The sequence below is a fragment of the Oculina patagonica genome, chromosome 7 (genome assembly GCF_052425735.1).
Source record: "Oculina patagonica isolate OP01 chromosome 7, crgOcupat, whole genome shotgun sequence".
In the NCBI taxonomy this organism is placed as follows: domain Eukaryota; kingdom Metazoa; phylum Cnidaria; class Anthozoa; order Scleractinia; family Oculinidae; genus Oculina; species Oculina patagonica.
Genome location: NC_135764.1, coordinates 18,992,022 through 19,019,548, shown reverse-complemented (window position 1 = coordinate 19,019,548; position 27,527 = coordinate 18,992,022). Strand labels below are relative to the sequence as shown.

Here is a 27,527-nt window from a genome sequence, read left to right as displayed (position 1 = left end):
AACAAGGATCAACCTCGCATTCATCAATGTCTGGTAAGTAAGGAGTGAAATAAATACGTGACTTATTTACAAAACTTTCTCGACTTTAGTGAAATCAATGAGAGGCAAACCTTCCCCCCCCAAAAAAAAAAAAAAAATATGTGCATGCTGTTGATCAAACTAAATTAAAAACAGTAAAATTTTAACTTATATTAGAAGTTTTAACACCGCTTAGCGAGCGTATGTAACAGTTGGTGTGCTCTCGATATCATGGACTTTACCAACTTAATTACTCTAGATGTTGATTCTACAGTCTGGCAGCTTTTTCTTGTACTTTGTAAACATTCTCACGCGAAACAATGTCATGAAACATTGTCCCAATACAAAAGACTAGTCACGGTTTTAGTAACAGCTTTGTTTTGCGAGGCAAGCGTAAGAAGAAGCCAAAGTACATCAGTCACCTCATTTACCGACCGTGAAAACGGAATCAACGCAAACATAACACAAGCACTAAGATCAAAACGCGACATAAACGGAAGCCCAAACTAAAAAGCAATGACTTTGTGTGTTCTTCTCAATCTTTTTCTTCTAGATGCTTGTGTTGCGGCCGTTTTTCCCATATGCTTGTTATTGTGCTTTTGTTGCAATGAAAATCAGGACAAAGTTTTATTACCAGTTTCACAGTTTGTTCCTTCATAACCAGCAGGACATTCACAAGTGTATCGTCCAACTTCATCATGGCAGGTAGCACCATTGAGGCAAGGATCATTTGCACATTCGTTGATATCTGTGGTATAAAAATATTTAGCTAAGCAAGATACAATTTTCACACTACATTGAAAGATCCAAACTGGCGCCGCATCATTGCTACGCTTCAAGTTTTATCTTCGTTTCCAAGCAATTTTCTTGGATGCAAAACATACCTCAAGGAGAGATTAAGATGGTTTCCGCTGAACAATCGAGCATTAAAGGGAAAAATAAAGGTATCTAAACAAACTCGTGGTATGGTCATAGTTTTTAATGCAGTCATGAAGAACTTATCGAAATTTTAAGCTGACCCCGCGCGAGAGAAATGAATTCGAAGTTATCCGTATTTTAGTTAAAATTGACGTTTCAGGTCGGTTCAAAACAAAATAACGCGCGTTTTAAGCTTCTGTTTTATGGAATTTTGACATTACCTTTCTCGAGAATGCTTTATAGTATTTCATGACGTGAGAATTGGAGAAATGAATTACGGTAAGATGTTTCAAACAGTATACAAAATGTCATCGTGCTATGAGAAGATTTTTGCAGAGATTCCAACCCTTTTTGAAGGAAAAAAGGGAGTATTTTTAGCGCTAAAGGTGTGCGCCTCTAGGGGGGTTTAGAAGGATGTTCCACGGGGAAATTTTGAAAATTTAGGTTCTCTCAAGTGCCATTTCCGGCATTTTGACATCATTTCTGAGTTATTCTATAAGGTCTTTATTCTTTTCACAAACATTTTTGGTACTTTTCTCTACTTTTGCTACACTCAGACCGCAAAAAGTACTAAAAATTAGCAATTTTTCTCTTGTTTTCAGAATTTCATGATAAATCGGGAGAATCTGATATAAATCGGGAGAGCGGGAGGCAACGCATCAAATCGGGAGACTCCCGATCAAATCGGGAGGGTTGGAATCTCTGTTTTTGGTAATTAATTTTTGCACTTTTTGCTCGAACTTTCAGCGGAATCCGTCTTAAAACCTAACATGGATGTTAATCAAGTATTTTCTAGTGTACTTATGTGCAATATGTACCTTGTTCACAGTTTTGCCCTGTGTAACCACTCATACAACTGCACGAATATCCTCCTGGTTGATTCTCACATGTTGCTCCATTTTTGCAAGGGCTCGCTTCACATTCGTTTATATCTAACAACAATAATTATAAAAGATTATTGTTAAAAATTGTCGATTTACCCCATCTGATCTGATCTGCACGTGACTCAATTTTAATTTCGTCTTCCACTTCACTGGTACACAGGTGACGGCTCACGTGTGTACCAGTGAGGGTCACGATCAATAAACTTAACTTCAGTCTTCCCAAATATATAGAAACATGCCCCGTTTCGTCAACGTGCTCCGAAACTGCGGAGGTTTGTGTACAAGCAATCCGTATGTCTCTGTTATGTTCTTTTATATTTTGCTGCATCGCTCTCCCTGTTTCCCTGATACAGTCAACTCTCGCCTTGCGAACACCTCTGGTAGCTCGTAATTTGTTTGGGAAGCCAGTAAAGTGCATTTGAACTGCGATGTGCGTACAAAGTTTTAAAACTATTACTAAAAATTGTCAACCAAATCTCCGAGTTTAGCTCCATTCTAAGAAGGTTTAAATCCGACTAAATTCCTCATACATGATTGCAGTTAGTAGGAATTTCAAAGGAAACGTTTATGAAGGACTAAAGCAAAGAATTTGCACGACGTTTCGGCTAGTCGTGCTCGTCTCAGCGAAGACAGAATTTATCCAGATTGAACAACTTAGCGAAGTTTCTTGTGGGCACAAGTTCACAATTGGTTTGAACGAGAGGATTAATTAATTTTCCACCAAGAAGGATTTTGGATGTTAAAAACAACATTAGATCTTAAATCTATGAAACTGCTTGGAAAGGGATTGTACTGGCAGTTCAGGGTTTTGCTTCGCTTCGTTTCCCTTCGGCTACAAGTTGTTTTGTTTACCACGGATCGTATGATTCATAAACGTCTGCTGTTGCTGCTTAGTCCTTGAATTCGTTAGTTCCTCGACGATGTTGAGCTCTTCATTACAGTTCATGTCCAAATTGTGCATAAAATGCTTCGTGAAAACAAGCGGGAAACTGTATCATAATCAGGAAGGTCGTAAACATGTACTCGCATTTTGTTTGTTCTGATTTAAAAAATTACGCAGTAGAAAGAGAAATTTTAGTTTACTTTGGATTTGCTTTTTTTTCAATGTTTATCATGACTTCAAACCACTGAAACCAGGATACATCTTTGTCCGATTATGTTGTTTTTTGACGGCATTTATTTCGATTTTGTTGTTGTAGTCAGGAGTATTTCTTCATCATTTGCCAAGTTTAAACGTGTTAAAAGAAGGTCACACCTTGGATCTTGTTGTTATCACTAGATCGGATGCATCGTTTCAAATATGTCAATTGATTCCCCTTTTGTTATATCTGATCACGCTGCCGTTCACTTTCACCTGATGCTTAAAAAGCCAGTGTTTGACAAGAAGCTTGTCACATTTAGAAAACTTCGCTCCATTGACTTTGATAGTTTTGGTTCTGATGTCACGAATTCTAGTCTTTCGAGTCTCTTTGCCACACCGCTTCCATGCCTTGATGACCTAATCAGTCAGTATAACGATGTTCTAAGTTCCATACTTGATATCCACGCTCCTGTTAAAACCAAAACAATGATTACTCTGCGTCCGGCTGCACCTTGGTATTCTGAAGAAATAAACAACTTGAAGAAAGATCGCAGGAGACTGGAGCGGCGTTGGCGAAGGACCAAACTTCCAGTCGATCGCCAGTTGTTTATTGATCAATGCCGTGCCGTCAACTCCTCAATTTGTTCTTCCAAGAGAACTTACTACACTAAACTAATCAGTGATAATCAGTCGGACTATAAACTACTTTTCAAGACAATTGACAGTCTATTACATAGAAAGTGTGATACACCATATCCGCCCTGCAACTCGCCTTTGGATCTCGCAAATAAGTTCGTCGAGTTCTTTTCCGATAAGATCACCAAAATAAGGGTCGACTTAGATAATGCAGCTCTCATCCACCAAGTTCCCGAAGTCAACCGGGTCTGTTCTTATACGTTTAATGAGTTCAGTTTGGTAAATGTTGACGAAGTCCGCAAATGTGTTGTGAAAATATCTTCCAAGTCATGTGATCTTGATCCTCGGTGTGACCTTCTTTTAAACACGTTTTGTTTTAAATTTTTGCGCCTGTAAACTACATCCCTTTCTAGATAGTAAAGTTTTAATTAACATGTTGGACATTCTTTGCTTTTTAGAAAAATCTTAACTATCGTTCATCTGAATTCAAAGCCGTGGAGTCAACGACCATATGTAATTTTCGAAGTAGCGGGGCCGTACGCTTTTCTAGTAGGGCCGTACGGCTATATAGATTACTTCATAGAAAGTGCGCCGTAAATCCGTACAAAGCACTTTCTATGCTGTAATTTGTTTATTATATATATAACGAGAATTCAACCATTGAGCACTTTACGCCGATTTTTCCAGTTTATAACCTTTAGCAGACAGCAGTTAACGGCGCGAGAAAACAAAGCTGCAAATGCACAAAGCTTTACAAGCGAATTCGCTATTTCAATAATATAAAAAAGAAAAATTACTGGCGACAAACTCTCCTTGACAAGAACTTTATTTAAATAAACACACTGCGTTACATTTATAAACTTCGTATCGCATCGAGGAAACTTCGCCACAAGCGAATAAACTACTGGCAAATCAACTGGTGAATTTTGAACAAATTGTGACAACACAAGGAGTCGGTTAATTAAACTATAATTACGACCTAAATCCAATTAAAATACAATTAACTTTACCAAGACGATCCCAAGAGTGCCTGAATATTCTTAGAAAGTCCGCGGATGTGTTGTAAGTTCCGATGAAAGTCTTGTCTTCAATTCGCTTTCACTTATCGACACTTCGCCTTCGCCTGTCTTCACTTCGCCTTTGAAGAGTGATTTTTATCACTGCTGTATTCTTTAGGTTTTGCTAAGCGTGTTTCTGTTGGCTTGCATTTCCATTAAGTTCTTAAAAGGCAAAGTTTTGTAAAGAAACAAAACGTATAGCCATGTTTTCAAAGCATAAACTGCCGTCGAGAGCAAACTTGCCGCTCGCTTTCTCAACCTCGTTGGAAACCATTTGAGTTCTCGCGCTGATTGGTTGAGTCGTACTACTCTAGATGCTGAATGGATTGGTTATATTTTTCACATGTGAAGAAAGCTATACGCGAAGCTGATTGAACGTATCGCTTTTTCACATGTTTAGCAAATATATATGAGATATTGACCAAGCGTGAGGTCAAGATGGCAGGATATTGGCCAAGTTCTTTTTTGCGTGTTTATGGACCGAGACGAAGTCGAAGTCCATAAACACGCCAAAAAAGAACGAGGCCAATATCCTGCCATCTTGACCTCACGCTTGGTCAATAAAAGATTTATTATATGTTTTTTTAGTACTAAGAAGGAGGCCAGTTGCATGCACAATCAATGGCGCACACTAAAATCATTTCATTGGTTTAAAAGTTTAATGAGTGACTGTCAAATTCTTGAATGAATCGAGACGAAGAAACACGATGCGACAACAGCGAAATTTAGCTCTTTTTAACCATCAAAAGGATATCGAAATTGCTTAAATTTTCGAATAAACGTTGACTTTTAAGCCTTGAAACAAGAAAGTCCATTCCATCTGGCCACCAGCTTTTGAGTATTGGACGTTTTGCAGAGTATTTGCTCGCTTCTGGCGCTTCAGTTGTGCAAACCTACCGCGACACGAGCTGAAATTGTGATTGTTGAAAGCGTTTGGGACTTTCCACTTCACGGGAAAAGCTTGAACTTTTCTACATCATTAATTTAAATGTTCGACCCACTCATTATTAGCATTATTCGACGTGAGCGTTAGAGGCTTCGGTGAAAAGATGTTAAGCTTGCAGTGCCTGGTTCGCTGTGCCGTCCGCTTTATTCCATGCAGTTTTGAAGATGTTACACAAGTTGAGTACTTCTTCAGGTATGCCACTGTCCTCAGTCTCTCCCTTTTCCGCCAAAGAAAACTGACATCATGTCTTGATCTCGCTTTGCGAATTAATTTTTGTATTAGCCGGTTTTTGCGGCAAATAAGATTCACGAAACTCGTTAACATTTGTAGTTTAATTTGTTTGCTTTCATTCGCTTCAAAACCTATTTCTTTGTTATCGGACTTCCTTTCCCTAGAAACAGACAGACAATCTTTGTATTGTTTCGGAAACTAGCTTCATAGCGAAAAAATACGACGAAAATCTTTTTCAAGTAGCGTCGGAAAAAAGTCTTTCGCTTGCGGGAGCACAGCGGGCGATCCCGAGCGGTCAAGATGGCTCCATCTTGACCGCTCGGGTAGCCAATCAGAGCACGCCTTATCTTGACCGCTCACGGAGCGGTGAGGGTAAAAGGGGGAATGAGTTTACGGAATGGCATGTGGCATGACTTGCGGAATGGCATAATTATGCGGAATGTAATTTACGCGGAATGACTCATTGACATAAATTATACTGAAAAGCGCGCCAATTTTTAAGAGCAGCCGCATTATTCATTACTGCGGGCTTTAACAGTCTTAACATGATGACAATCGATTGAAGGTACTTGCCTTATCCATCACGTGTTGAATGGTCGATTTAGTTATGTACAGGATACAAAGCAGAGATATTTGGAACACTACGGCGTACTTGTTTCATTGAAAGTCTACTAGCCTTGCTTTTCGTTGGTCTCCTTCGCAGCCGCTCGGGCCGAAATCACGCAACGCTTTCAGGTTCGTCTCGAACGCCAGGCTGCGAAAAGCCAGACTAGCTTTTCCCCTGCCATTACGAAGGCTATATAAACTCAGTAGAAGACATTAACACTTAAAAGCGACAGTCGACCGCCGATCGAGTAGAGCGATATTTTCATATTCACCGACTGCATGGTAAAAACAAGTATCGTATTTCAAATCTAGCCGGCTCGTATTGCAGATTTTCCGATAAGGAATCCGGCGAGTATGGTAATTATCACTGCCTACTTGTTATGAATACTTGGCTTATATTTAGCGGATGATTTTTTTTTCCTAAGAGAAAGCTAAGTAAAACTGCTGGAGCGATCCGTGGTCATAGCTTAAAATATAAATGGTTTAAACAGATCTAAAAATATAAAAGGATGTTCTAAATTTTCGATCGCCTCCTGCGGTCTTCTTCATCATTCTCTGAAGAAGACCGCAGAAGGCGATCGAAAATTTAGAGTAACCTTTTATATTTTTAGATCTGTTTAAACCATTTATATTTTAAGCTATGACCACGGATCGCTCCAGCAGTTTTACTTAGCTTTCCCTTAGGAAAAGAAAATCATCCGCTAAATATAAGCTTACATTTAATTTTACCGCAAAGATCACGAGACACACATCGATAAAATCCACTGCGGTGTAACTAGTGTCACACCAGCAGAGAAGCCGTGTCACGATCTTTTCATCGCCGTAATAAAAAGCTAGAAATATACTAAAAGGAGTTGTCGTCAATGAAACCAATCGCTTTCTCCCACCCGTAGCAAGTTTTGATTTTGAAAGAAACGATTCCTGAAACACGGCAGTGACACGGTCACACATTATTTCGCGGACGACTAACAACAGGTCACTTCTTTCATTTAATGCACCGTCTTTTTAAAAAAACTTTTCTTCAAATGGGTTGAACTTGTTTGTCTTGCCTTGAAGTACGTAGCTTTAGAACGAATATCGTTCTGTTCTTTAAGGCAAATAGACAAGAGTTTTTGTTCACGTTAACAAAACTACTCGGCCAAGATTCAGCCGCTTATTTTAGCAAGCATAGTCGATATTTCAAGTCCTCGGAAGCGTCACGGTAAGCGGCTAAAATATTTTCTGTGGTTCTATTCGGCGTAAATCGGTGATTTGAACGTTGAAATGATCTTTTATGGAAGTTTCCTTGTCCATACTGCAGTGCTCAGTCCTTGATAGTTTGAGCCAGCAGCGATTTAACAAGGCGGCTTCTCTTTTAAAATTTTGGCGCCCTTTTCAGTATAATTTATGTCAATGAGTCATTCCGCGTAAATTACATTCCGCATAATTATGCCATTCCGCAAGTCATGCCACATGCCATTCCACAAACTCATTCCGCCCTTTACCCTCACCGCTCACGGAGCTAGTCATATAATAAATATATGTTTGCCGGCCGGGAGGTCCGTATTGCGAAAAACTGTACCCGAGGTCTTGAGTACGGCCCGAGGCCGCAGGTCGAGGGCCGTGCTCAAGACCGAGGGTACAGTTTTTGGATCAATTTAGGTTTCTGGGAAACTGCTCACCTACCCCTCCCCAAACCTAACATTTTGCCCAAAGCGATAAGTAAGGGTTAATGTTAGGTTTGGGGAGGGGTAGGTGAGCAGTTTCCCAGAAACCTAAATTGATCCCAGTTTTTTCCCAATACGGACCGACCTAGGCCGGCAAATAACGTTTTTATTTTTTTCTACTTTAATTTGTTTGGAAAAGAAACCAAGGAAAAATGCGTCGCGAAATCTTTGTTTGTATACGCGCGGATTTGATTTGATTTGAGTCCGACTCGATCGACGAGCAAGAGTGAAGAATGCTGTTTAATTCCGAATAAAATAGCTTCACTTAAAATGAACCGTACTCAAAAAAAGGTCCAGCATATTTAATTTACACTGCAGAGAATCAAGAAAAGCAAATCAAGTCATAAATATAGCACAAATATGCCGCAAAACTCAGTCGGCTTCCCGAACAATTCTCGATAGATGTTTTGATAGGTCTTGAAAGAATCTTTGCTCGCAGGGTGTTAATACAAGCCTATTTCTCTGACTCAAAAGTACTCTTTGACTGGAAAGCAGTATTTTAAGCTATTCACACTTGTATTAAACAAATTAATAATCTCTGCACTTTTCCCAGCAGAATTTTATTCTGATAAACAGTGCCAAACTGAATGAAATGCGTACGTACGGCACAATATTGTGATAATTAAATTGTCCGTTTTTAATCAAAGAGTCACATTTCCTTGAATGATGGCAAATAGTCTTCTGTTTTAGCAAAACTTGACAGATAAACAAGGCAGTTTAACTCATAGATAGAGTCTAAAAACCGCGGAAAGTTTACCGCAATGGCGTGAAAATCATGGCAAAATGCACAAACAACGCGACGGCAAACTACGAACGGTAAACTACAACTCGATTTTGTTGAGAAAGAAATAATTATAATACTCGCCTTTTGAAGAACTTTGAGGCCTTTATTTTCACTGCTTTTTAGTATTTTCAAATTTACAACGGTTGATGAACAGTTATTTCGATTTTGCAGAGCAAAACTTTCATGTGTTCGTTCGTCTCGCGCTGCAAAATGATTTCGCGCGGAACTGAGCAGAACTGCATCCCATTCCGTTGACGGCGGTCAAGATCGGAAAATTCCGCCCGCTCCCGGAACTAATCAGATTGCAGGATTCGGTTCATCTTACCCGCTCGCGCGCTGAGAAAAAAATAAAGAATTATATTTGCAAGGTTTATTGCTTAAAATTCTCGCTATATATCTAATATTTCCGGCCCTGCTAGAGCAAGGCGTACGGCCCTCACACGGGACTTTGTTTTCATATGGTTTCCCAAGGAAATTGCGCGCGGGTCCGTACGGGTCATATGATAAACCCTGTTATTACGGACAGGAGTTAAAACCCCAGCGAATAAGAATTACTGAAAACGACTCTCGCTACTACGGACTTTCTCTATTACGGACACCAAATTGTGGTCCTGAAGGTGTCCGTTATAGAGGGAGTTGACTGTATATACTTTGCCTCATTCACATGGAATCGTATCAATTTTAACGACACCGTCTTTTTTAGTAAGGAAATTTCGTTTCGGGTTGGGCTTATGAACAAATAGAGTTGTGTTTGAGATATATATCAATGAGAACACACAAAAACAACCAGAACTCTATCTTGATTGAATGTGTTTTGATCTATTTATACAAAGGTAATAGAAGAAACAAAGCAAAATGAAAAGAAAAAAAATAAGGAGAAAAAGATGCGAAAACGGCGAAAAACATTCATGTCTCTTGTATTCTTGTTCCTTGCATAGCACGAATTTTTATTCAGTCTCAATCGTTCTTTTTGTTAATAAAAATCCGTAATTTGCACTTTCTACAAAGTAATCTGTATATAAATTCTTTATATCACACCTTCATCGCAGTTTATTCCCTTCCATCCTGCAGGACACGGCTGACAGCTGTAACCATCCTCAGTCGTCTTACAACTGGCTCCATTCTTACACGGCGATGACGCACACTCATCAACTTACAGAATAAAAGCAAAAAAGCAAAAAAAAGTAATAATATGCAAACTATGTTATGTGTTCGTGTTGCTATTATTTGTTACTGATCTCAAAATCAAATTTAATCTATATAAGTAGTTCATATTTTTTCCTCGATTCTTAGTAGATTATATTACAATAGTTTATGAGTGAACAATACAGGACGAAATGGAGCAGGGCAAGAAATTTTAACTTCTTTCCCTGCCTTAATTTCTTGAAATTTTAATTTCTTTAGAGTTTTATGCCATTTCAATTAAATTACATTCATTTGATAAAAAGAAAACAAGCCAAGAGAGTAAATGGAAAACACAGAGAGTAAAATTATTATTATTGAGCAAAATAAATGTAACGGACAATCGCATGGTTTCAATTTATTTTAAATCTTCAAAAATTATTTTGCGAAAGATAAAACAGGCCCTCTTTATTTGTGGATCCACTATAAAAACAAGTTCAATTATTCTCACCTTCTCTATGTTTTTAGCAAAAACGAAATGTAAACGTATAAATAGAGTATGGCTTACCGCAGTTAGCCCATTGTCCAGAGTAGACAGCAGTCAATGAACACCACTGATCAGTACAGGAGTCGTAAGACACCCCTCCATACACGAAAGGAAAAACACAACAGCGGCCTTCAGCATTATCTGTCTTTTTTCCCGGTGGACATGGACGCCCTATTAAACGGACGCATCGCCTTAGTTTCATAATTGTACTTCTGACAACTTAAAATACAGGGACTAATTATCACTGTGCTTTCTACTGAAGCTTACTTGACTCGCAGGTTTCTCCTTCAAACTCCTCAGTACAGTTGCATGAGTATGAATCCTCACCAGTCATAATACAGCTTGCACCATTCTTACACGGACTTGAGTTACAGGGGCTCACTGAAGAATGGACATTAAAAACCGAGTTTAGTACTAACTGTACTAAATAAACCAAGGCAATCGCTGAACCTTAATACAAAGGGCCTAAGCAATCCACTGCACCAATCAAAACTCGAAGCAAACATGACTAGCTGATAGGAAGCGGGGAAAACGCTTATGAGGCTATGTGTGAGTCACCATTTTTTTGGCTTAACTGTTGATCTCTCACCTCTGGTTTCTTTCAGAAGTTTGCCTCTACCCAGCATTCTAGCTTAATGATGCCAGCCTGGGGGCTTCCGTAGTGGAAAATGACTTGAAAAAAAACACTTATAATCGAATATTCACCGCTGACTTTACAGTTGTTTGAACAAATGAAGAGTTGATATACATTTACCTTTTTCACAGCTGTTCCCATAATACCCCTCGGCACATTGACAACTGTAGCTGTCATCTCCAGTTACTGTACATGTTCCTGCATTCTGGCAGGGGTTGTTTGTACACGGATTCACTGTCAGGTGAAGAAAAAGGAACGCCGCTTGATACATTTCTGTTACATTTAGTTCACAAAATAAGCGAATCGGTACTTATATAACTCTGTTTACACGTAGATTGAATAACGGATAGGGACGCCTAAATTTGTTATTTAGCTGTAAAGACTGTAAAACAAAGTCCAATTATGACCAAATTTCATTATAGTTTAAACAACTAGTTTGCAAAAAATATTTAATATAAAATTTAAAGAATTCACACGAAATACGCCATAAAACCATTTGAGCATAGCTTACCGCAGTAAGCCCATTGTCCAGAGTAGACAGCAGTCAATGAACACCACTGATCAGTACAGGAGTCGTAAGACACCCCTCCATACACGAAAGGAAAAACACAACAGCGGCCTTCAGCATTATCTGTCTTTTTTCCCGGTGGACATGGACGCCCTATTAAACGGACGCATCGCCTTAGTTTCATAATTGTACTTCTGACAACTTAAAATACAGGGACTAATTATCACTGTGCTTTCTACTGAAGCTTACTTGACTCGCAGGTTTCTCCTTCAAACTCCTCAGTACAGTTGCATGAGTATGAATCCTCACCAGTCATAATACAGCTTGCACCATTCTTACACGGACTTGAGTTACAGGGGCTCACTGAAGAATGGACATTAAAAACCGAGTTTAGTACTAACTGTACTAAATAAACCAAGGCAATCGCTGAACCTTAATACAAAGGGCCTAAGCAATCCACTGCACCAATCAAAACTCGAAGCAAACATGACTAGCTGATAGGAAGCGGGGAAAACGCTTATGAGGCTATGTGTGAGTCACCATTTTTTTGGCTTAACTGTTGATCTCTCACCTCTGGTTTCTTTCAGAAGTTTGCCTCTACCCAGCATTCTAGCTTAATGATGCCAGCCTGGGGGCTTCCGTAGTGGAAAATGACTTGAAAAAAAACACTTATAATCGAATATTCACCGCTGACTTTACAGTTGTTTGAACAAATGAAGAGTTGATATACATTTACCTTTTTCACAGCTGTTCCCATAATACCCCTCGGCACATTGACAACTGTAGCTGTCATCTCCAGTTACTGTACATGTTCCTGCATTCTGGCAGGGGTTGTTTGTACACGGATTCACTGTCAGGTGAAGAAAAAGGAACGCCGCTTGATACATTTCTGTTACATTTAGTTCACAAAATAAGCGAATCGGTACTTATATAACTCTGTTTACACGTAGATTGAATAACGGATAGGGACGCCTAAATTTGTTATTTAGCTGTAAAGACTGTAAAACAAAGTCCAATTATGACCAAATTTCATTATAGTTTAAACAACTAGTTTGCAAAAAATATTTAATATAAAATTTAAAGAATTCACACGAAATACGCCATAAAACCATTTGAGCATAGCTTACCGCAGTAAGCCCATTGTCCAGAGTAGACAGCAGTCAATGAACACCACTGATCAGTACAGGAGTCGTAAGACACCCCTCCATACACGAAAGGAAAAACACAACAGCGGCCTTCAGCATTATCTGTCTTTTTTCCCGGTGGACATGGACGCCCTATAAAACGGACGCATCGCCTTAGTTTCATAATTGTACTTCTGACAACTTAAAATACAGGGACTAATTATCACTGTGCTTTCTACTGAAGCTTACTTGACTCGCAGGTTTCTCCTTCAAACTCCTCAGTACAGTTGCATGAGTATGAATCCTCACCAGTCATAATACAGCTTGCACCATTCTTACACGGACTTGAGTTACAGGGGCTCACTGAAGAATGGACATTAAAAACCGAGTTTAGTACTAACTGTACTAAATAAACCAAGGCAATCGCTGAACCTTAATACAAAGGGCCTAAGCAATCCACTGCACCAATCAAAACTCGAAGCAAACATGACTAGCTGATAGGAAGCGGGGAAAACGCTTATGAGGCTATGTGTGAGTCACCATTTTTTTGGCTTAACTGTTGATCTCTCACCTCTGGTTTCTTTCAGAAGTTTGCCTCTACCCAGCATTCTAGCTTAATGATGCCAGCCTGGGGGCTTCCGTAGTGGAAAATGACTTGAAAAAAAACACTTATAATCGAATATTCACCGCTGACTTTACAGTTGTTTGAACAAATGAAGAGTTGATATACATTTACCTTTTTCACAGCTGTTCCCATAATACCCCTCGGCACATTGACAACTGTAGCTGTCATCTCCAGTTACTGTACATGTTCCTGCATTCTGGCAGGGGTTGTTTGTACACGGATTCACTGTCAGGTGAAGAAAAAGGAACGCCGCTTGATACATTTCTGTTACATTTAGTTCACAAAATAAGCGAATCGGTACTTATATAACTCTGTTTACACGTAGATTGAATAACGGATAGGGACGCCTAAATTTGTTATTTAGCTGTAAAGACTGTAAAACAAAGTCCAATTATGACCAAATTTCATTATAGTTTAAACAACTAGTTTGCAAAAAATATTTAATATAAAATTTAAAGAATTCACACGAAATACGCCATAAAACCATTTGAGCATAGCTTACCGCAGTAAGCCCATTGTCCAGAGTAGACAGCAGTCAATGAACACCACTGATCAGTACAGGAGTCGTAAGACACCCCTCCATACACGAAAGGAAAAACACAACAGCGGCCTTCAGCATTATCTGTCTTTTTTCCCGGTGGACATGGACGCCCTATAAAACGGACGCATCGCCTTAGTTTCATAATTGTACTTCTGACAACTTAAAATACAGGGACTAATTATCACTGTGCTTTCTACTGAAGCTTACTTGACTCGCAGGTTTCTCCTTCAAACTCCTCAGTACAGTTGCATGAGTATGAATCCTCACCAGTCATAATACAGCTTGCACCATTCTTACACGGACTTGAGTTACAGGGGCTCACTGAAGAATGGACATTAAAAACCGAGTTTAGTACTAACTGTACTAAATAAACCAAGGCAATCGCTGAACCTTAATACAAAGGGCCTAAGCAATCCACTGCACCAATCAAAACTCGAAGCAAACATGACTAGCTGATAGGAAGCGGGGAAAACGCTTATGAGGCTATGTGTGAGTCACCATTTTTTTGGCTTAACTGTTGATCTCTCACCTCTGGTTTCTTTCAGAAGTTTGCCTCTACCCAGCATTCTAGCTTAATGATGCCAGCCTGGGGGCTTCCGTAGTGGAAAATGACTTGAAAAAAAACACTTATAATCGAATATTCACCGCTGACTTTACAGTTGTTTGAACAAATGAAGAGTTGATATACATTTACCTTTTTCACAGCTGTTCCCATAATACCCCTCGGCACATTGACAACTGTAGCTGTCATCTCCAGTTACTGTACATGTTCCTGCATTCTGGCAGGGGTTGTTTGTACACGGATTCACTGTCAGGTGAAGAAAAAGGAACGCCGCTTGATACATTTTTGTTACATTTAGTTCACAAAATAAGCGAATCGGTACTTATATAACTCTGTTTACACGTAGATTGAATAACGGATAGGGACGCCTAAATTTGTTATTTAGCTGTAAAGACTGTAAAACAAAGTCCAATTATGACCAAATTTCATTATAGTTTAAACAACTAGTTTGCAAAAAATATTTAATATAAAATTTAAAGAATTCACACGAAATACGCCATAAAACCATTTGAGCATAGCTTACCGCAGTAAGCCCATTGTCCAGAGTAGACAGCAGTCAATGAACACCACTGATCAGTACAGGAGTCGTAAGACACCCCTCCATACACGAAAGGAAAAACACAACAGCGGCCTTCAGCATTATCTGTCTTTTTTCCCGGTGGACATGGACGCCCTATTAAACGGACGCATCGCCTTAGTTTCATAATTGTACTTCTGACAACTTAAAATACAGGGACTAATTATCACTGTGCTTTCTACTGAAGCTTACTTGACTCGCAGGTTTCTCCTTCAAACTCCTCAGTACAGTTGCATGAGTATGAATCCTCACCAGTCATAATACAGCTTGCACCATTCTTACACGGACTTGAGTTACAGGGGCTCACTGAAGAATGGACATTAAAAACCGAGTTTAGTACTAACTGTACTAAATAAACCAAGGCAATCGCTGAACCTTAATACAAAGGGCCTAAGCAATCCACTGCACCAATCAAAACTCGAAGCAAACATGACTAGCTGATAGGAAGCGGGGAAAACGCTTATGAGGCTATGTGTGAGTCACCATTTTTTTGGCTTAACTGTTGATCTCTCACCTCTGGTTTCTTTCAGAAGTTTGCCTCTACCCAGCATTCTAGCTTAATGATGCCAGCCTGGGGGCTTCCGTAGTGGAAAATGACTTGAAAAAAACACTTATAATCGAATATTCACCGCTGACTTTACAGTTGTTTGAACAAATGAAGAGTTGATATACATTTACCTTTTTCACAGCTGTTCCCATAATACCCCTCGGAACATTGACAACTGTAGCTGTCATCTCCAGTTACTGTACATGTTCCTGCATTCTGGCAGGGGTTGTTTGTACACGGATTCACTGTCAGGTGAAGAAAAAAGAACGCCGCTTGATACATTTTTGTTACATTTAGTTCACAAAATAAGCGAATCGGTACTTATATAACTCTGTTTACACGTAGATTGAATAACGGATAGGGACGCCTAAATTTGTTATTTAGCTGTAAAGACTGTAAAACAAAGTCCAATTATGACCAAATTTCATTATAGTTTAAACAACTAGTTTGCAAAAAATATTTAATATAAACTTTAAAGAATTCACACGAAATACGCCATAAAACCATTTGAGCATAGCTTACCGCAGTTAGCCCATTGTCCAGAGTAGACAGCAGTCAATGAACACCACTGATCAGTACAGGAGTCGTAAGACACCCCTCCATACACGAAAGGAAAAACACAACAGCGGCCTTCAGCATTATCTGTCTTTTTTCCCGGTGGACATGGACGCCCTATTAAACGGACGCATCGCCTTAGTTTCATAATTGTACTTCTGACAACTTAAAATACAGGGACTAATTATCACTGTGCTTTCTACTGAAGCTTACTTGACTCGCAGGTTTCTCCTTCAAACTCCTCAGTACAGTTGCATGAGTATGAATCCTCACCAGTCATAATACAGCTTGCACCATTCTTACACGGACTTGAGTTACAGGGGCTCACTGAAGAATGGACATTAAAAACCGAGTTTAGTACTAACTGTACTAAATAAACCAAGGCAATCGCTGAACCTTAATACAAAGGGCCTAAGCAATCCACTGCACCAATCAAAACTCGAAGCAAACATGACTAGCTGATAGGAAGCGGGGAAAACGCTTATGAGGCTATGTGTGAGTCACCATTTTTTTGGCTTAACTGTTGATCTCTCACCTCTGGTTTCTTTCAGAAGTTTGCCTCTACCCAGCATTCTAGCTTAATGATGCCAGCCTGGGGGCTTCCGTAGTGGAAAATGACTTGAAAAAAACACTTATAATCGAATATTCACCGCTGACTTTACAGTTGTTTGAACAAATGAAGAGTTGATATACATTTACCTTTTTCACAGCTGTTCCCATAATACCCCTCGGCACATTGACAACTGTAGCTGTCATCTCCAGTTACTGTACATGTTCCTGCATTCTGGCAGGGGTTGTTTGTACACGGATTCACTGTCAGGTGAAGAAAAAAGAACGCCGCTTGATACATTTTTGTTACATTTAGTTCACAAAATAAGCGAATCGGTACTTATATAACTCTGTTTACACGTAGATTGAATAACGGATAGGGACGCCTAAATTTGTTATTTAGCTGTAAAGACTGTAAAACAAAGTCCAATTATGACCAAATTTCATTATAGTTTAAACAACTAGTTTGCAAAAAATATTTAATATAAAATTTAAAGAATTCACACGAAATACGCCATAAAACCATTTGAGCATAGCTTACCGCAGTAAGCCCATTGTCCAGAGTAGACAGCAGTCAATGAACACCACTGATCAGTACAGGAGTCGTAAGACACCCCTCCATACACGAAAGGAAAAACACAACAGCGGCCTTCAGCATTATCTGTCTTTTTTCCCGGTGGACATGGACGCCCTATTAAACGGACGCATCGCCTTAGTTTCATAATTGTACTTCTGACAACTTAAAATACAGGGACTAATTATCACTGTGCTTTCTACTGAAGCTTACTTGACTCGCAGGTTTCTCCTTCAAACTCCTCAGTACAGTTGCATGAGTATGAATCCTCACCAGTCATAATACAGCTTGCACCATTCTTACACGGACTTGAGTTACAGGGGCTCACTGAAGAATGGACATTAAAAACCGAGTTTAGTACTAACTGTACTAAATAAACCAAGGCAATCGCTGAACCTTAATACAAAGGGCCTAAGCAATCCACTGCACCAATCAAAACTCGAAGCAAACATGACTAGCTGATAGGAAGCGGGGAAAACGCTTATGAGGCTATGTGTGAGTCACCATTTTTTTGGCTTAACTGTTGATCTCTCACCTCTGGTTTCTTTCAGAAGTTTGCCTCTACCCAGCATTCTAGCTTAATGATGCCAGCCTGGGGGCTTCCGTAGTGGAAAATGACTTGAAAAAAAACACTTATAATCGAATATTCACCGCTGACTTTACAGTTGTTTGAACAAATGAAGAGTTGATATACATTTACCTTTTTCACAGCTGTTCCCATAATACCCCTCGGCACATTGACAACTGTAGCTGTCATCTCCAGTTACTGTACATGTTCCTGCATTCTGGCAGGGGTTGTTTGTACACGGATTCACTGTCAGGTGAAGAAAAAGGAACGCCGCTTGATACATTTCTGTTACATTTAGTTCACAAAATAAGCGAATCGGTACTTATATAACTCTGTTTACACGTAGATTGAATAACGGATAGGGACGCCTAAATTTGTTATTTAGCTGTAAAGACTGTAAAACAAAGTCCAATTATGACCAAATTTCATTATAGTTTAAACAACTAGTTTGCAAAAAATATTTAATATAAAATTTAAAGAATTCACACGAAATACGCCATAAAACCATTTGAGCATAGCTTACCGCAGTAAGCCCATTGTCCAGAGTAGACAGCAGTCAATGAACACCACTGATCAGTACAGGAGTCGTAAGACACCCCTCCATACACGAAAGGAAAAACACAACAGCGGCCTTCAGCATTATCTGTCTTTTTTCCCGGTGGACATGGACGCCCTATAAAACGGACGCATCGCCTTAGTTTCATAATTGTACTTCTGACAACTTAAAATACAGGGACTAATTATCACTGTGCTTTCTACTGAAGCTTACTTGACTCGCAGGTTTCTCCTTCAAACTCCTCAGTACAGTTGCATGAGTATGAATCCTCACCAGTCATAATACAGCTTGCACCATTCTTACACGGACTTGAGTTACAGGGGCTCACTGAAGAATGGACATTAAAAACCGAGTTTAGTACTAACTGTACTAAATAAACCAAGGCAATCGCTGAACCTTAATACAAAGGGCCTAAGCAATCCACTGCACCAATCAAAACTCGAAGCAAACATGACTAGCTGATAGGAAGCGGGGAAAACGCTTATGAGGCTATGTGTGAGTCACCATTTTTTTGGCTTAACTGTTGATCTCTCACCTCTGGTTTCTTTCAGAAGTTTGCCTCTACCCAGCATTCTAGCTTAATGATGCCAGCCTGGGGGCTTCCGTAGTGGAAAATGACTTGAAAAAAAAAACACTTATAATCGAATATTCACCGCTGACTTTACAGTTGTTTGAACAAATGAAGAGTTGATATACATTTACCTTTTTCACAGCTGTTCCCATAATACCCCTCGGCACATTGACAACTGTAGCTGTCATCTCCAGTTACTGTACATGTTCCTGCATTCTGGCAGGGGTTGTTTGTACACGGATTCACTGTCAGGTGAAGAAAAAGGAACGCCGCTTGATACATTTCTGTTACATTTAGTTCACAAAATAAGCGAATCGGTACTTATATAACTCTGTTTACACGTAGATTGAATAACGGATAGGGACGCCTAAATTTGTTATTTAGCTGTAAAGACTGTAAAACAAAGTCCAATTATGACCAAATTTCATTATAGTTTAAACAACTAGTTTGCAAAAAATATTTAATATAAAATTTAAAGAATTCACACGAAATACGCCATAAAACCATTTGAGCATAGCTTACCGCAGTAAGCCCATTGTCCAGAGTAGACAGCAGTCAATGAACACCACTGATCAGTACAGGAGTCGTAAGACACCCCTCCATACACGAAAGGAAAAACACAACAGCGGCCTTCAGCATTATCTGTCTTTTTTCCCGGTGGACATGGACGCCCTATTAAACGGACGCATCGCCTTAGTTTCATAATTGTACTTCTGACAACTTAAAATACAGGGACTAATTATCACTGTGCTTTCTACTGAAGCTTACTTGACTCGCAGGTTTCTCCTTCAAACTCCTCAGTACAGTTGCATGAGTATGAATCCTCACCAGTCATAATACAGCTTGCACCATTCTTACACGGACTTGAGTTACAGGGGCTCACTGAAGAATGGACATTAAAAACCGAGTTTAGTACTAACTGTACTAAATAAACCAAGGCAATCGCTGAACCTTAATACAAAGGGCCTAAGCAATCCACTGCACCAATCAAAACTCGAAGCAAACATGACTAGCTGATAGGAAGCGGGGAAAACGCTTATGAGGCTATGTGTGAGTCACCATTTTTTTGGCTTAACTGTTGATCTCTCACCTCTGGTTTCTTTCAGAAGTTTGCCTCTACCCAGCATTCTAGCTTAATGATGCCAGCCTGGGGGCTTCCGTAGTGGAAAATGACTTGAAAAAAAACACTTATAATCGAATATTCACCGCTGACTTTACAGTTGTTTGAACAAATGAAGAGTTGATATACATTTACCTTTTTCACAGCTGTTCCCATAATACCCCTCGGCACATTGACAACTGTAGCTGTCATCTCCAGTTACTGTACATGTTCCTGCATTCTGGCAGGGGTTGTTTGTACACGGATTCACTGTCAGGTGAAGAAAAAGGAACGCCGCTTGATACATTTCTGTTACATTTAGTTCACAAAATAAGCGAATCGGTACTTATATAACTCTGTTTACACGTAGATTGAATAACGGATAGGGACGCCTAAATTTGTTATTTAGCTGTAAAGACTGTAAAACAAAGTCCAATTATGACCAAATTTCATTATAGTTTAAACAACTAGTTTGCAAAAAATATTTAATATAAAATTTAAAGAATTCACACGAAATACGCCATAAAACCATTTGAGCATAGCTTACCGCAGTAAGCCCATTGTCCAGAGTAGACAGCAGTCAATGAACACCACTGATCAGTACAGGAGTCGTAAGACACCCCTCCATACACGAAAGGAAAAACACAACAGCGGCCTTCAGCATTATCTGTCTTTTTTCCCGGTGGACATGGACGCCCTATAAAACGGACGCATCGCCTTAGTTTCATAATTGTACTTCTGACAACTTAAAATACAGGGACTAATTATCACTGTGCTTTCTACTGAAGCTTACTTGACTCGCAGGTTTCTCCTTCAAACTCCTCAGTACAGTTGCATGAGTATGAATCCTCACCAGTCATAATACAGCTTGCACCATTCTTACACGGACTTGAGTTACAGGGGCTCACTGAAGAATGGACATTAAAAACCGAGTTTAGTACTAACTGTACTAAATAAACCAAGGCAATCGCTGAACCTTAATACAAAGGGCCTAAGCAATCCACTGCACCAATCAAAACTCGAAGCAAACATGACTAGCTGATAGGAAGCGGGGAAAACGCTTATGAGGCTATGTGTGAGTCACCATTTTTTTGGCTTAACTGTTGATCTCTCACCTCTGGTTTCTTTCAGAAGTTTGCCTCTACCCAGCATTCTAGCTTAATGATGCCAGCCTGGGGGCTTCCGTAGTGGAAAATGACTTGAAAAAAAACACTTATAATCGAATATTCACCGCTGACTTTACAGTTGTTTGAACAAATGAAGAGTTGATATACATTTACCTTTTTCACAGCTGTTCCCATAATACCCCTCGGCACATTGACAACTGTAGCTGTCATCTCCAGTTACTGTACATGTTCCTGCATTCTGGCAGGGGTTGTTTGTACACGGATTCACTGTCAGGTGAAGAAAAAGGAACGCCGCTTGATACATTTCTGTTACATTTAGTTCACAAAATAAGCGAATCGGTACTTATATAACTCTGTTTACACGTAGATTGAATAACGGATAGGGACGCCTAAATTTGTTATTTAGCTGTAAAGACTGTAAAACAAAGTCCAATTATGACCAAATTTCATTATAGTTTAAACAACTAGTTTGCAAAAAATATTTAATATAAAATTTAAAGAATTCACACGAAATACGCCATAAAACCATTTGAGCATAGCTTACCGCAGTAAGCCCATTGTCCAGAGTAGACAGCAGTCAATGAACACCACTGATCAGTACAGGAGTCGTAAGACACCCCTCCATACACGAAAGGAAAAACACAACAGCGGCCTTCAGCATTATCTGTCTTTTTTCCCGGTGGACATGGACGCCCTATTAAACGGACGCATCGCCTTAGTTTCATAATTGTACTTCTGACAACTTAAAATACAGGGACTAATTATCACTGTGCTTTCTACTGAAGCTTACTTGACTCGCAGGTTTCTCCTTCAAACTCCTCAGTACAGTTGCATGAGTATGAATCCTCACCAGTCATAATACAGCTTGCACCATTCTTACACGGACTTGAGTTACAGGGGCTCACTGAAGAATGGACATTAAAAACCGAGTTTAGTACTAACTGTACTAAATAAACCAAGGCAATCGCTGAACCTTAATACAAAGGGCCTAAGCAATCCACTGCACCAATCAAAACTCGAAGCAAACATGACTAGCTGATAGGAAGCGGGGAAAACGCTTATGAGGCTATGTGTGAGTCACCATTTTTTTGGCTTAACTGTTGATCTCTCACCTCTGGTTTCTTTCAGAAGTTTGCCTCTACCCAGCATTCTAGCTTAATGATGCCAGCCTGGGGGCTTCCGTAGTGGAAAATGACTTGAAAAAAAACACTTATAATCGAATATTCACCGCTGACTTTACAGTTGTTTGAACAAATGAAGAGTTGATATACATTTACCTTTTTCACAGCTGTTCCCATAATACCCCTCGGCACATTGACAACTGTAGCTGTCATCTCCAGTTACTGTACATGTTCCTGCATTCTGGCAGGGGTTGTTTGTACACGGATTCACTGTCAGGTGAAGAAAAAGGAACGCCGCTTGATACATTTCTGTTACATTTAGTTCACAAAATAAGCGAATCGGTACTTATATAACTCTGTTTACACGTAGATTGAATAACGGATAGGGACGCCTAAATTTGTTATTTAGCTGTAAAGACTGTAAAACAAAGTCCAATTATGACCAAATTTCATTATAGTTTAAACAACTAGTTTGCAAAAAATATTTAATATAAAATTTAAAGAATTCACACGAAATACGCCATAAAACCATTTGAGCATAGCTTACCGCAGTAAGCCCATTGTCCAGAGTAGACAGCAGTCAATGAACACCACTGATCAGTACAGGAGTCGTAAGACACCCCTCCATACACGAAAGGAAAAACACAACAGCGGCCTTCAGCATTATCTGTCTTTTTTCCCGGTGGACATGGACGCCCTATTAAACGGACGCATCGCCTTAGTTTCATAATTGTACTTCTGACAACTTAAAATACAGGGACTAATTATCACTGTGCTTTCTACTGAAGCTTACTTGACTCGCAGGTTTCTCCTTCAAACTCCTCAGTACAGTTGCATGAGTATGAATCCTCACCAGTCATAATACAGCTTGCACCATTCTTACACGGACTTGAGTTACAGGGGCTCACTGAAGAATGGACATTAAAAACCGAGTTTAGTACTAACTGTACTAAATAAACCAAGGCAATCGCTGAACCTTAATACAAGGGCCTAAGCAATCCACTGCACCAATCAAAACTCGAAGCAAACATGACTAGCTGATAGGAAGCGGGGAAAACGCTTATGAGGCTATGTGTGAGTCACCATTTTTTTGGCTTAACTGTTGATCTCTCACCTCTGGTTTCTTTCAGAAGTTTGCCTCTACCCAGCATTCTAGCTTAATGATGCCAGCCTGGGGGCTTCCGTAGTGGAAAATGACTTGAAAAAAACACTTATAATCGAATATTCACCGCTGACTTTACAGTTGTTTGAACAAATGAAGAGTTGATATACATTTACCTTTTTCACAGCTGTTCCCATAATACCCCTCGGCACATTGACAACTGTAGCTGTCATCTCCAGTTACTGTACATGTTCCTGCATTCTGGCAGGGGTTGTTTGTACACGGATTCACTGTCAGGTGAAGAAAAAAGAACGCCGCTTGATACATTTTTGTTACATTTAGTTCACAAAATAAGCGAATCGGTACTTATATAACTCTGTTTACACGTAGATTGAATAACGGATAGGGACGCCTAAATTTGTTATTTAGCTGTAAAGACTGTAAAACAAAGTCCAATTATGACCAAATTTCATTATAGTTTAAACAACTAGTTTGCAAAAAATATTTAATATAAAATTTAAAGAATTCACACGAAATACGCCATAAAACCATTTGAGCATAGCTTACCGCAGTAAGCCCATTGTCCAGAGTAGACAGCAGTCAATGAACACCACTGATCAGTACAGGAGTCGTAAGACACCCCTCCATACACGAAAGGAAAAACACAACAGCGGCCTTCAGCATTATCTGTCTTTTTTCCCGGTGGACATGGACGCCCTATTAAACGGACGCATCGCCTTAGTTTCATAATTGTACTTCTGACAACTTAAAATACAGGGACTAATTATCACTGTGCTTTCTACTGAAGCTTACTTGACTCGCAGGTTTCTCCTTCAAACTCCTCAGTACAGTTGCATGAGTATGAATCCTCACCAGTCATAATACAGCTTGCACCATTCTTACACGGACTTGAGTTACAGGGGCTCACTGAAGAATTGACATTAAAAACCGAGTTTAGTACTAACTGTACTAAATAAACCAAGGCAATCGCTGAACCTTAATACAAAGGGCCTAAGCAATCCACTGCACCAATCAAAACTCGAAGCAAACATGACTAGCTGATAGGAAGCGGGGAAAACGCTTATGAGGCTATGTGTGAGTCACCATTTTTTTGGCTTAACTGTTGATCTCTCACCTCTGGTTTCTTTCAGAAGTTTGCCTCTACCCAGCATTCTAGCTTAATGATGCCAGCCTGGGGGCTTCCGTAGTGGAAAATGACTTGAAAAAAAAACACTTATAATCGAATATTCACCGCTGACTTTACAGTTGTTTGAACAAATGAAGAGTTGATATACATTTACCTTTTTCACAGCTGTTCCCATAATACCCCTCGGCACATTGACAACTGTAGCTGTCATCTCCAGTTACTGTACATGTTCCTGCATTCTGGCAGGGGTTGTTTGTACACGGATTCACTGTCAGGTGAAGAAAAAGGAACGCCACTTGATACATTTTTGTTACATTTAGTTCACAAAATAAGCGAATCGGTACTTATATAACTCTGTTTACACGTAGATTGAATAACGGATAGGGACGCCTAAATTTGTTATTTAGCTGTAAAGACTGTAAAACAAAGTCCAATTATGACCAAATTTCATTATAGTTTAAACAACTAGTTTGCAAAAAATATTTAATATAAACTTTAAAGAATTCACACGAAATACGCCATAAAACCATTTGAGCATAGCTTACCGCAGTTAGCCCATTGTCCAGAGTAGACAGCAGTCAATGAACACCACTGATCAGTACAGGAGTCGTAAGACACCCCTCCATACACGAAAGGAAAAACACAACAGCGGCCTTCAGCATTATCTGTCTTTTTTCCCGGTGGACATGGACGCCCTATTAAACGGACGCATCGCCTTAGTTTCATAATTGTACTTCTGACAACTTAAAATACAGGGACTAATTATCACTGTGCTTTCTACTGAAGCTTACTTGACTCGCAGGTTTCTCCTTCAAACTCCTCAGTACAGTTGCATGAGTATGAATCCTCACCAGTCATAATACAGCTTGCACCATTCTTACACGGACTTGAGTTACAGGGGCTCACTGAAGAATTGACATTAAAAACCGAGTTTAGTACTAACTGTACTAAATAAACCAAGGCAATCGCTGAACCTTAATACAAAGGGCCTAAGCAATCCACTGCACCAATCAAAACTCGAAGCAAACATGACTAGCTGATAGGAAGCGGGGAAAACGCTTATGAGGCTATGTGTGAGTCACCATTTTTTTGGCTTAACTGTTGATCTCTCACCTCTGGTTTCTTTCAGAAGTTTGCCTCTACCCAGCATTCTAGCTTAATGATGCCAGCCTGGGGGCTTCCGTAGTGGAAAATGACTTGAAAAAAAAACACTTATAATCGAATATTCACCGCTGACTTTACAGTTGTTTGAACAAATGAAGAGTTGATATACATTTACCTTTTTCACAGCTGTTCCCATAATACCCCTCGGCACATTGACAACTGTAGCTGTCATCTCCAGTTACTGTACATGTTCCTGCATTCTGGCAGGGGTTGTTTGTACACGGATTCACTGTCAGGTGAAGAAAAAGGAACGCCGCTTGATACATTTTTGTTACATTTAGTTCACAAAATAAGCGAATCGGTACTTATATAACTCTGTTTACACGTAGATTGAATAACGGATAGGGACGCCTAAATTTGTTATTTAGCTGTAAAGACTGTAAAACAAAGTCCAATTATGACCAAATTTCATTATAGTTTAAACAACTAGTTTGCAAAAAATATTTAATATAAAATTTAAAGAATTCACACGAAATACGCCATAAAACCATTTGAGCATAGCTTACCGCAGTAAGCCCATTGTCCAGAGTAGACAGCAGTCAATGAACACCACTGATCAGTACAGGAGTCGTAAGACACCCCTCCATACACGAAAGGAAAAACACAACAGCGGCCTTCAGCATTATCTGTCTTTTTTCCAGGTGGACAGTCACTGACAACTTTGGGAAAGAAACAATGTTTGTATTTAAATTTTGCATTATTTTTATACACTAACCCAAATTCAATTAGTCAAGGGTTTATGTTCATTATATTTTGAACTCATTTATAGAAAAGGTGATGGCTAATTTTTTTGCCAAGGCTCCTGGAACGTATCAAACTTTTCAACTAAGTCGTTTTTTCCATCTCAAGCCATTCAAGCCGATATTAAACAGCCTTCTTCCTGTCAATTTTCCTCTAGTAAAATATAACTTTGATGTTTTATCCGATTTAAAGGAAAGTCTGGGTTCAAGTGATGAAGCTTTATTAAGTTTTTTACTCGCCGTGATAAAGGCAGTATTGCCGAAACGTCGGTAAATTAAACTTCCACCGAAATTTCTAGCGTCAAAAACAATTTTAATTATTTCATTTCATCTCCTATATTAAGTGATGTCAGGCTTGTCGAAGAACTAAGGCAAATAGGATCTGCTTACCTGAAACCACAGTCACGCTCCAAATGAGCAGCGCGTAGAAACAGCTAGTTGTTATCATATTCTTGAAACTTTTGGAGCTGAGAATTTGAAAAAAAGAACAAGTACCTTAGATAAGCAGTCAAATGTTCATCTCACCTGATGATATTTCCATCAAGTTGCTTTAAAGAGGGTCTTGAAGGGGGATTTAAAATTCCATTTCTAAGCCCACATTTTGCCCAAATCCCATTTCCCAGCCTGTTGTTTTCCCGATTTTCCAAATCCCAGTCTCAGTTGTATTGTTTATTTGTTTGTGATTTCCAGTCCAGTAACCCAAATCCCCTTTCCCAGTGTAAAAATCCCAGTTCTCATTTTACCCCTTCAGACCCCTCTTCAATGATTACCGCGGATTTATTCTGCTTTAGTTATAAAAATTACCAAACAAAAGATAAAGCAGCAAATAATAAACCTGAAAAGATGAGAAGGTGACAAGAACGAGATCCAAACGACCGGCTTTTACCTTTTGACTTTGCAGTAGATTTTTTACATAGAGAATAATACATGGTTGCGCGGAGGTATGAAATTTATCTTCGAGTGTTCAAATCGATATCTCGAGAGTGAGCGCACCAAACG

At 39.4% G+C, this 27,527-nt stretch overlaps 1 protein-coding gene and 1 pseudogene across 2 annotated transcripts in view; one reads left to right on the top strand and one right to left on the bottom strand.

The window, feature by feature from the left end:
- The window catches only part of LOC144660948 (uncharacterized), a 28,571-nt gene extending 1,580 nt beyond the window's left edge, over positions 1-26,991 (bottom strand). The window contains exons 1-42 of the mRNA XM_078521669.1: positions 26,919-26,991; positions 26,295-26,447; positions 25,904-26,017; positions 25,170-25,319; positions 24,779-24,892; positions 24,291-24,404; positions 24,045-24,194; positions 23,654-23,767; positions 23,169-23,282; positions 22,923-23,072; positions 22,532-22,645; positions 21,799-21,948; positions 21,408-21,521; positions 20,921-21,034; positions 20,675-20,824; positions 20,284-20,397; positions 19,551-19,700; positions 19,160-19,273; positions 18,425-18,574; positions 18,034-18,147; positions 17,547-17,660; positions 17,301-17,450; positions 16,910-17,023; positions 16,424-16,537; positions 16,178-16,327; positions 15,787-15,900; positions 15,055-15,204; positions 14,664-14,777; positions 14,177-14,290; positions 13,931-14,080; positions 13,540-13,653; positions 13,053-13,166; positions 12,807-12,956; positions 12,416-12,529; positions 11,683-11,832; positions 11,292-11,405; positions 10,805-10,918; positions 10,559-10,708; positions 9,907-10,020; positions 1,755-1,868; positions 653-766; positions 4-30 (exon numbers count right to left, since the gene is read on the bottom strand). Of these exons, the coding sequence (XP_078377795.1) occupies positions 4-30; positions 653-766; positions 1,755-1,868; positions 9,907-10,020; positions 10,559-10,708; positions 10,805-10,918; positions 11,292-11,405; positions 11,683-11,832; positions 12,416-12,529; positions 12,807-12,956; positions 13,053-13,166; positions 13,540-13,653; positions 13,931-14,080; positions 14,177-14,290; positions 14,664-14,777; positions 15,055-15,204; positions 15,787-15,900; positions 16,178-16,327; positions 16,424-16,537; positions 16,910-17,023; positions 17,301-17,450; positions 17,547-17,660; positions 18,034-18,147; positions 18,425-18,574; positions 19,160-19,273; positions 19,551-19,700; positions 20,284-20,397; positions 20,675-20,824; positions 20,921-21,034; positions 21,408-21,521; positions 21,799-21,948; positions 22,532-22,645; positions 22,923-23,072; positions 23,169-23,282; positions 23,654-23,767; positions 24,045-24,194; positions 24,291-24,404; positions 24,779-24,892; positions 25,170-25,319; positions 25,904-26,017; positions 26,295-26,447; positions 26,919-26,976 (5,188 nt within the window). The 5' untranslated portion in view covers positions 26,977-26,991. The remainder of the gene's footprint in view (positions 1-3; positions 31-652; positions 767-1,754; positions 1,869-9,906; positions 10,021-10,558; positions 10,709-10,804; positions 10,919-11,291; positions 11,406-11,682; positions 11,833-12,415; positions 12,530-12,806; positions 12,957-13,052; positions 13,167-13,539; positions 13,654-13,930; positions 14,081-14,176; positions 14,291-14,663; positions 14,778-15,054; positions 15,205-15,786; positions 15,901-16,177; positions 16,328-16,423; positions 16,538-16,909; positions 17,024-17,300; positions 17,451-17,546; positions 17,661-18,033; positions 18,148-18,424; positions 18,575-19,159; positions 19,274-19,550; positions 19,701-20,283; positions 20,398-20,674; positions 20,825-20,920; positions 21,035-21,407; positions 21,522-21,798; positions 21,949-22,531; positions 22,646-22,922; positions 23,073-23,168; positions 23,283-23,653; positions 23,768-24,044; positions 24,195-24,290; positions 24,405-24,778; positions 24,893-25,169; positions 25,320-25,903; positions 26,018-26,294; positions 26,448-26,918) is intronic.
- LOC144661091 (uncharacterized) overlaps positions 1-27,527 on the top strand; it is a 206,403-nt pseudogene that overhangs the window by 130,702 nt on the left and 48,174 nt on the right. The gene's annotated exons all lie outside the window — the stretch shown is intronic.